Here is a 10,088-nt window from a genome sequence, read left to right on the forward strand (position 1 = left end):
TGTTATCATTATCACTATTTTAACCTGCCACTATAGTGTGTGTGTGTGTGTGTGTGTGTACACACACACACACACACACACACACACGTATATATATATATATATATATATATATATATATATATATATATATATATATATATATATATATATATATATATATATATATATATATATATATATATGAATTCATCAATGAAACCCATGTTAGATCTTCTGTCTTTGTTTCCAATCTTTTGACGTCCACCGCTGTAAACCCCACGTGGATCTGAATGAAAGATAAACGGAAACTAACACCCCTCCCCACCTTGCCTTTTGCTATCTCTTCATTTCCCTTTATATATTATGATGATAATGATGGCGATGATGATTTCACTTACTTGTTGAATTTTTCAGGGAAAAGTGTCCTCTCTTTAATATTCACCAAAGTGTGACCAGACTTCAAACTTGCTAATTGCACTACCTGGGATCCTGCAGGACTGTATGGCATATGCACGTATATTTGGCAGCTGTAAGGAAACAAACACAATTTTCATTGTTGTTTCTTCAGTATAATCAGCGTTAACTTATTCATGGATGTGCAGCTAGATCTGGGAAAATGAGAGAAATACTTCATCGTTTAGGAATGAGGTCAATGATAGTGAGGGATCTCCCTGTAATAAAATTTTTCTTTTCATCTTTGCCAGATTTTTGTTTTTTCTTCATCTAACTTAAATACGCTCAATGTAAGACACAGTACAAGTAATCGGTCATAGATCTGTTAAGTTTTCTTCTTCTTCTTCTTCTTCTTCTTCTTCTTCTTCTTCTTCTTCTTCTTCTTCTTCTTCTTCTTTTTCTTTTCTTCTTCATCTTCTTATAGAGTTGGAAGTGAATAGTGAAATACTGATAATATTTTTTTGTTAGTTTCTCCTCAATTAGTAATTCAGTGAAGGAATACATTGTTATAACTCTTTCATTGTGATACAGAAGGAAATAATGTACACACACGCAAAAAATCGTTACGCAGCACAATACAAACTGACACCAAGGACGAATCCATTGATGACAGGCTACTCATGTTCGTACCCCTGCGTAATTTGGTACAGCAGCACCTGCATGAATGAAGTGAGCGACACTCCTAAATGAAGCAACAGGATTTGGGCTGCCACAGTAACGCTTCATAAAACACAGGCGGAGCCTTAGTTGAAGACTCTCAACTGTCATACCGAGACTACCGGGTTGCTCAGTCTCGAACCCCACTGTAAGGATACTTTCGTGAGTGTGGATTCATAAGGGAAGTCTCTCATTATTTTCACATAACTGTGATGCCATTACCAACTAAGTATATACATATGAGAGAGAAAGGAAGAGAGACAACAGCATTTTCTTTAGTATCCATGTTTTCTTTAATTATAGGTTATCTATAGATTATCTAAAGAACTAAACAAAGTATGTGACTATTTTGATAGGACTGGTATTCAGAAAACAGCAGATATATTTAATAAAACTGTTCCTCTTCATTTAATTATAGTATTAAATTTAGTACTTACTGGTTTTCTCCCGATGATGTGTTGAGTTTAAGGAACATTGTGTTCATCATGGAGAAGGTCCAGTAGTTCTGCAACAGGTCCTGAAGGTTCGACAAAGGAATCCTGGTGATTACTAAGAGTCTTGTTTCCCACACCATCAGCCGACCTTCATCAGCCATCTCCGCGAAAACAGACAGAAAGGTTGGGTTGTCGCTGAAGACAACCACCAATGTACACCAGGACATCAGCCGCATCTGGCGTGCATGTGACCAATTTGACAATCTTAACAGGTAATAAACTGAAAAAGACTATTCCACATTATTACTTAAGTGATTCATATTTCATTATATACTCTACAAAAATGTTTGAGCTTGACTTTCATTCTATGAGGTCGAAATGTTTCTGAAAATGAAACACTTTTTTTTTTTCCGTAGCTAGAGGAATGACGATATCAACTACTACGTCCACTGAAAGATAACAGGGTTAAGCTAACCTAACCTCTTGTGAGTAGAGGTTATCCTCTCTTGTATATCTTCAGTCTGTTAACCGTTCATTTTATAGTGAAAATGAAGACTAGCGACTAACCGTAATTATAAACTTACCTGACGAGCCTGGGCCACTACTTCGGTTATAGTGAAATTCACACCAAAAGCTCCATCGTCTCCCACCTCAAAAACCACATCCCCGGCTATTCTTGTGGCAGGCGCATACGTGCGTAATGCCTAATCAAAGAATAAATATAGCTTTATATATATATATATATAGAGAGAGAGAGAGAGAGAGAGAGAGAGAGAGAGAGAGAGACACACACACACACACACACACACACACACACACACACACACACACACACACACACACACACACACACACACACACAACACACACACACACACACACACACGAGTATATGTAATACACACACGCAATGCTTCTTAATATGCTCTTACCTCATAAGAATAGGAAGACATGACGTCCTTGATAAAGATCAGAGAACAGTGAGATATAAACGTCTCCGTCAACACAATGTCAAACGCTTCAGCCACCCAACGTTCATCACCACTTCCTGTTAATAGATGTGTGTGTGTGTGTGTGTGTGTGTGTGTGTGTGTGTGTGTGTGTGTGTATTGCGTTAGATAGAGCAAAGAAAAGATGAGAGTGAAAGAAAACCTGAAAATTATTAAATAATGTGAAAGTGAAAAGAGATGGAGAGTGGCCCGCCATGTAATTGTTCTTCATAATGGTCTGTTTTCGTTTTTATAATATAATCACGAGATGCTTGGTCCACTAGTCTGAATATTTGTCAAAAATAATGTCAGGATGTAATTTTCTGCATATATTAGTGACACTTGAAAGTAGCATGGTGCGGTTTCTTGCGGTTTTTTATTTATCTGTTATTTTATTTGTTAATTTATTTATTATTTCTATGTTTCTCTTTACTTGCTCATTCGGATTATGGTGGCGTTATGTTCATCTTAGCTTTACGACAGTCGTATTCTGTAGTTCTCCACTGATTACCTACGTCAACTCCATAAATCATGTTGAATCTTTGCTATATTGGCAGAGGTGAATGATCACTGAGATCACAGTCGATATACTTTTAGCTGGATCTTTTTCTTACCGGCTATGATACTAATTGGCATTTATTTTCACTCACAAAGTGAAATACACACAGAAGAGGCGGTAGTAAATTAATATACAATGTAAAAAAATAATGATGTGTGACCTGAACTTTAAAATTGTTTTCAATATTTGTTGACCCAGAAAAGAACCAAATAGATGGGGGTCCTCAAATAGTGAGAGCACTGCTGACAACACGCGTGGTTGTTACAGCGGTAAGCTATGGAATAATTGGGAGAAAATGGAAAAGGAAGGATACGGGAGAGAAAATTTGTATTGTGATGGCAAACAACAAAGCCCGTGGCATGCGACACCATCGATTATTGCACCGGGCACAGGTGGATGGTATCATGAATTAAACTACCAAGGTAATGAAAGGAAATAAAAGACTGTAAATAATGTTGATGGCCATTTCTGCATATCATAACGGCATTGTAATTACTCTAAGAAATGGTGGATTAGGTATTTTCTTTCGTAAATTCCTTGGCGCTCCTTAATCTGAGAGTGGAGCGCATTGTGCGGCGGGCAGTCGTTCACTTTCGGCGAACATACTCCTTTGGCAGATGGGCTTGTATGAATTAAATGGATATGGATATGTATGTATGTGTATGGGATGAGTATGTGTTCAAATCTTAATTAAAGAGGAACGTTTACCTGTATTCAACGTAGAATGAAATACGTACGTAATTACTACTCACCTACAAATGGAAGTGATGTCATCTTAGGTATTATACAGCTGCTCAGCATTGCCAACATAAGGAAAGACTTCTGCATGACCATACTTCTGATAGCTGATCACCACAAACGATACTGAAGGTTCACGTAGAAATGTATTGAATAAATAAATAGATAATCATAATTTATCTACACACACACACACACACACACACACACACACACACACACCACACACACACACACACACACACACACACACTTCAATGCATCATTTCTGCTACACTGAGGTCTACCAAGCGCGGAAGGAGTTGAATACATATCGTAAGTTTGTGGTAAACTAAAAACGATCCATGCAAACTTTCTCACCACATTCTATTTCTTTTCTGGATTTGTTTGCCGGTTTCTCAGATTACACGGTGACTCGTTTCACAGAAGCTAGCTCATCCTCAGTATGGCAAGAGTAGATCTGTTATTTGCATGCTAGATACTACTTGTATTTCAATTTTCTTCTGTTCTCACTGCTCGAGTTATCAATAAGCAACGTAGACGAAATTTATGAGGTAATGAGGAAATGACTAAAGTAATGTTAGGTAGTTTAGTATGCCCAACACCAGCAAGTGTGGCCTAAATTAAATTATGGGAAGTAAATAATCTTTACAGACCGAACCATTATCGGTCATCCTTGACGAAACAACTCTATGAAATTATCGCACGAAGAAAAACAGGAAATACTGCTCAAGATGCTACTAAGTATATGAATCAATTGTAGTTTTCCTCAAGCAGAATGCAAAACAACTCCACAAAACATTTTGCATAATTTCATAGACTATGGAACAAACGTAAAATGCCGTAACGAAATTTTCTTTTACCCTCAGGTTTAAACACACCGTTTCCAATATTGTCACAAAATTTGTACTGTTTAGATTTTCTTTCGAAATATACCGTAACAGACAATATCATACCCAATATACAGAGATGATTAATACAGCAAGCGTGTGGTGTACGAGGCGAGTGGCTGGCAGAACTTTGACACATCATTATTACCACTCTGGACCAGTACTGCTACTACTACTGCGCGGACCATGTCGCCTTGGGATTGGCTCTTTCAAGACGAGTCGAGTGCTGTGATTGGTCCCAGGCAGAATAAAAACTTGGTGACGTTACCTTTTAGTAATGTGATAAGTGACATAATATGCATCCAACTTAGAACTATTGCAGTTTCTCTCTCTCTCTCTCTCTCTCTCTCTCTCTCTCTCTCTCTCTCTCTCTCTCTCTCTCTCTCTCTCTCTCTCTCTCTCTCTCTCTCTCTCTCTCTCATTATTATCTGCAAATATCTGACTTCTTTATTTTAGTTCTCTCTCCATAACAAGTCCTTTGTATTGGGAACCTAAAGCTATGAGTATTTTGTTGCTCGAAGAGAGAGAGAGAGAGAGAGAGAGAGAGAGAGAGAGAGAGAGAGAGAGAGAGAGGGGGGGGTGAGAAAAGAGACGAAAAAGGTAGGTATTAGTAGATTTGCTGGCCAAAAACTCGTTCATCATTTTTGTTTACCTCAAAATTTTTCTAGTTCTAACTCCTCTGTGACTTCTGGCACCTGGTCAAAAATTTCTCAGATAACCTTTCCTCATTTTTTCCCTCCTATATTTCAATCTCATGGTACTACCATAATCTGTCTCATCTATCTCTACTCTTCCCTCAAACCTCTGTTAAAAATACAAAGGTGGATAATTCTTCCTAATGATGTTTTCCATGCCCTTGCTGACCTTAACCATCGGAAGGCTTACGGACTTAATAAAGTTCCTCATGTTGTGGTCCACAACTATGCCTCCTTGTTTACACCTTGACAGGTCAAAATGTTCCATCTGTAAACATCTACCTCCCCTTCCTCCTTGAAGTTTGCCTACATTCAGCCTGTCCATAGAAAAAGGATGACCATTCTAATCCTTCAAACCATCACCCTATTTTACTTTTTTTTTTTCTTTTTTATCTCTCCTCAACAGAAAATTTCCCAATGTCAAGCACTTCACAATCTTATATCTGATTGCTAATATGGGTTCTGTTATCATCGTTCTACTGGTGACCTGGTGGCCTTCCTCACTGAATCATACCCATTTGCCTTACATACGAAACAAACAATGCCAGACATACTGCTCTGTGTCAGTGGGGTTAGTATCCCCTAACTTGAAATTAATACATTCAAATGTTAGTCCTCTTAATTTGCAGCGCTTCACTTTTCGCTGATCAATCCTATTTCTATTTACATTTTCGCATTTTTAATTACTTTTGCTATGTTTTTACCTGACCACAGTTTCGTTATTATTATCAGTATTTTAACCTACCATTTTAGTTGCTTTGAATATTTTCAGCGGTGTCATATGACCGCGATGAGGCGGCGCCTTAACATTTTAAATCAATATTCCTCTAGGAGTTTTAGTGAAGCTTTCGCTGTTGCCCTTAGACATATCAAAAGCTTTTGATAGAGTCCAACGCAAAGCTTGAATTTCCAAACTACCCTTCTAAGGTTTGTATCCTTCTCTATATAACTTTATGGAAAGTTTTCTCACTGAACGTTCTCTTGTTGTAGTGGAAGATGGTCACTGTTTTCTTGAGGGGTTCTGTCCTGTCATCCACTCTATATTACCAATCAGTGAGCTTAACCAAACTGATTGTTCTATCCACTCATACACTGGTGATACCGCCCTGCCCTTTTCCACATCCCTTTTATTAGAGGATTTAAGATGGAAGTGGGCTCATGCTCAACTGGTTTTAGAAAAGGCACAGCAATCATCTCAAACACCATCAAAATTCCATTCACTCAGGTATTCAACAGAGTCCATGAAAGTTTAGGGAAATTTTCAGTCCCACCCGCTCATGTTTTATCTCAGGAACAACAGTACCTGATTCTAAGATGGCTGCAATCACATTTGCAAACCATTTTGTCGATGTGTAAACAGAAAATATCCTGCCTCACCTATGACACAGTACCATCACCAAAAGGAATCTGTAGTATTAATTTTGGTTCTCATGCAGATGAATCATATAATGTACAATTCTCTTTCTCAGAGTTCCAGGTGGCATTCTCTCAGTGTCATGATTCGCCGCAGGGGAAAGATAACTTTCCTTTTTGCTTTCTTAGCTATATGTCTGGAATGTATGGTTCCTTTTGGCAATCATTTTTTAACTTGATTTGGAATACAGGTGAGTTTCCTTTTTTCTTGGAGGATTGCTATAATGATCCCTCCCCCATCTCCGTATTTTTATTCAACAGTTTTTATCTCATGATTTTTACAGGTACGGGTTGGGGAGCATGCTGGCCACAAGCACGTCCACTCAAAGACGGTGTGCCGCACTGTTAATAGCTATTAACAGTGCTATGGCCCTCCTTCATGAAGGAATCCGCGAATTTGCGTGGATGACTTATCTGTCTCATTTTTTTGGAACATGCATTGTTACTGGTTTAAAGGAAGTTACAGTTGGTGCTTTATAAGATTTCTCATAAGGCTGAGACTCGTGATTTTCGATTTTCTGCTTCAAAGACTTGTCATACACTCTTATCGTTTTTATGGCCTTTATCCTGACCCAGACTTGTATCTAAATGACCTCAGAATTCCATGTGTGGAGGAGACTCGCTTTTCTAGATCTTATATTGGACAGTCGTCTGATTCGTATGCCTTATCCCCATTACATCAAAACTACTGTCTCTTCCAAGGGTATTTCCGGGTCATGCCTCTTGAGTGGGTGACAGGCAGACATTCCTAATCTCACACCGGCCTCTTATTCCCTCTAAATTAGAATATGGTTGTGGTTGTTATTCTTTGGCAACTTAGGTTCTCCTTCGTGTGCTGAAATATGTCCATCATGCAGGCATTCATTTGGCAACTGGTATGTTTCGGTTATCTCCGATTTCTAGTTTACTAGAGGGTACTGGCGTCCACTGCTGAATTAACGTATCCAGTCTGCGATATTACTGTGTGTGATCTTTATGTGTGGAAGTTTCTCTTGGTTCGCGTTCGGTAGTGCATATTTCTCGTTCAAGCTTTCCTGAAACATTTTTGTATTAAGGGTTACAACTACAATAGCTGCGTTGTCTGTACCCACCATCACAGTTTGCCACCAGCAGCTTCAAAGGATCAATCATTGGCAGCTCCTACTTCTTTCTGATCGCAGAGCTTCTGTTATAAATAAGATCACTATACTGCATATGATTCACGAGAAATGAGAGAACGCTGTTGCTACATTTATAATGACAGCAACGCTCCCCCGTCTCATGGAAGGGTATTTGGCAGCTCCGATTAATTTTCCCGCCGACGGGTAATATCACTAATGACGCATTCCCTCTCTAGATAGACGTGTGAAACTGTTAGTGTGAACCGGGCTCAACTGAATGCGGTATCTCTTTCCAACACACTATGACTATTGCCACCAAACTTTCGGGTAGTGTGCCCTTTATTTGCCCTTAATTTATTTGTCCTTAATTTTGCTTGATTTTTATTTCATCAGCTTTACATATTTTCATCTTTTACGTTGAACCTTTTTGTTTTGATGTAGTAACTACATTTTTCATTTTTTTTTTTTTGTGTGCTTTTTGTATTGTATATGCACATACTCCATGCTTCATCTTCTGCTCATAATAACTCCTTTGATCCCAATAATGCTGATAATACCCTTCCTTCCATTAGCTCCATCTCGATCAAGCTCCACCATTAAGATCCTTCTCCCATGAGATTCAGTGGTGACGATCATTCACATTCAAGCCTTGACATTCTCGCAGCTGTGTGAGGATGTACATTTAAGTAACGTAATTTCCAAGGCAGAAAAAATTCCTTTGTAATTCCTTCGCCATAGTGATCCCTCTTGATTCACTTTAATAGTGTTGGCTATATCTGTGATCAAGATCTTGTCGCTAACAATGCTTATTTTTTTATTGATTCATCCTTTGATTTCAATCTTGGTGACTTTCTTTTGGACTCTGCACTAAAATTAATAAAATGTTGTGGGAGGCACCTGAACAGTCATTTCCTTCAGCACCATGATCTTCGATCAGACCTTTGTCTCTCAGGAACTTCCCCAGTCATGGTAATAATAGAGCGGTAAAAATTGCACAGGTAAAAATGATATTGGTTAATATGACGCAAGTGGAAAATGCAAAAGATGTTATAACTAAAAAAATGTTAATTGAAATTTCATAACAAATTAAAAATCGTGATGAATACTATACTGGTATGAAAACGCTTTTATAAAAATTTCAAAAAGCTCTAACGCAAGACTTCCCACAAAAATAATGACACCTTATTCTACATCTCATGTTACAAATGAATTCAATGCAAATCATCGCCCTTCTATCTCCCATACCACTGTGGGTTTTCGCACGTTCCCCAACTTTTCATTATCATTATCGGTTTGAGCGCCTCTAACTTCTGCCACATTTGATCCCACACACTTTGTAGCTGGTGTCTCCACTCAGCATTACGACACAGCTAACATTGCTAACTCCACATGTGAGACCAACTCTTACTTTAAAGTGATGGGCTATCCTCGAGCAAAGACTCTTCTCTGATTTTCTATTTATGTATCGGCATGCTGTTGCCCGACCAAGAAAAACATTCATGTTACTCATGTTGCTAAAAGTACCACAGTTTCCTTCAGCTCGTCGTTCAGTCACCTCATGTCCTCCCATATCATTTACTCCACATCTGTTGTTGACATTCTTATCAAGGACACGCTAAATAACATTGTTATCTAAGAGTTCTATTTTCACTGGAACTTCTTGTCACTAGAAAAAAGTGGTACATTATCATCCTTGGGAAAATCAATCCAATATCTGTCCATGATCCTTATTTGCCACTTGTTGCCAGTCATCTCCAGTCTTTTAGGAATGTTGATACTGTATTTAGCAGACTTAATCTCACGTCAGCCCTTTTCCAGATTCCTCCCAATAAAGAATTCAGAGAAAACCTCATTTAGTAGTAAAAAAGGCAACTACGAATAAGATTTACCCACTAAGCGAATGTTAAATCTGTTTTCAGGTATTATAGCCAATGTCTGTTTATTTGTGTAGATATTATTTTGATCTTCTATAACTTTGACAGCCATCTTAAAAATTCTACCTTTTAGAATGTACCATGTTCTGATTCAACAGGGAACTGGACGTGGAAAAGAGACTAATGAATAAAAACTATCTGAAGAGGACAATTGTCCCTTAATATTTCTTTATCAATAATGAATGGAAGGATTAATGCAAGTGAAATAATTTCAGTTTTTCTTTTAAACCTGAGATCTGATTTG

The 10,088-nt window shown here is 38.1% G+C and overlaps 1 protein-coding gene and 1 long non-coding RNA gene across 2 annotated transcripts in view; both read right to left on the reverse strand.

Annotated features, from left to right (window-relative positions):
• The window catches only part of LOC135116119 (glutamate receptor ionotropic, delta-1-like), a 10,079-nt gene extending 7,880 nt beyond the window's left edge, over positions 1–2,199 (reverse strand). The window contains exons 1-3 of the mRNA XM_064033326.1: positions 2,111–2,199; positions 1,530–1,762; positions 381–509 (exon numbers count right to left, since the gene is read on the reverse strand). Coding sequence (XP_063889396.1) covers positions 381–509; positions 1,530–1,762 — 362 coding nt within the window. The 5' untranslated portion in view covers positions 2,111–2,199. The remainder of the gene's footprint in view (positions 1–380; positions 510–1,529; positions 1,763–2,110) is intronic.
• A 71-nt stretch (positions 2,200–2,270) lies between these two features.
• On the reverse strand, positions 2,271–4,810 carry LOC135116120 (uncharacterized). Its single transcript, XR_010276162.1, has 3 exons — positions 4,769–4,810; positions 3,827–3,938; positions 2,271–2,574 (listed from the first exon to the last, which is right to left on the reverse strand). It is a non-coding gene; the product is annotated as an uncharacterized LOC135116120 (long non-coding RNA).
• Between the last annotated feature and the right edge of the window lie 5,278 nt (positions 4,811–10,088).

The sequence above is a fragment of the Scylla paramamosain genome, chromosome 30 (genome assembly GCF_035594125.1).
Source record: "Scylla paramamosain isolate STU-SP2022 chromosome 30, ASM3559412v1, whole genome shotgun sequence".
Taxonomy (NCBI): Eukaryota; Metazoa; Arthropoda; class Malacostraca; order Decapoda; family Portunidae; genus Scylla; species Scylla paramamosain.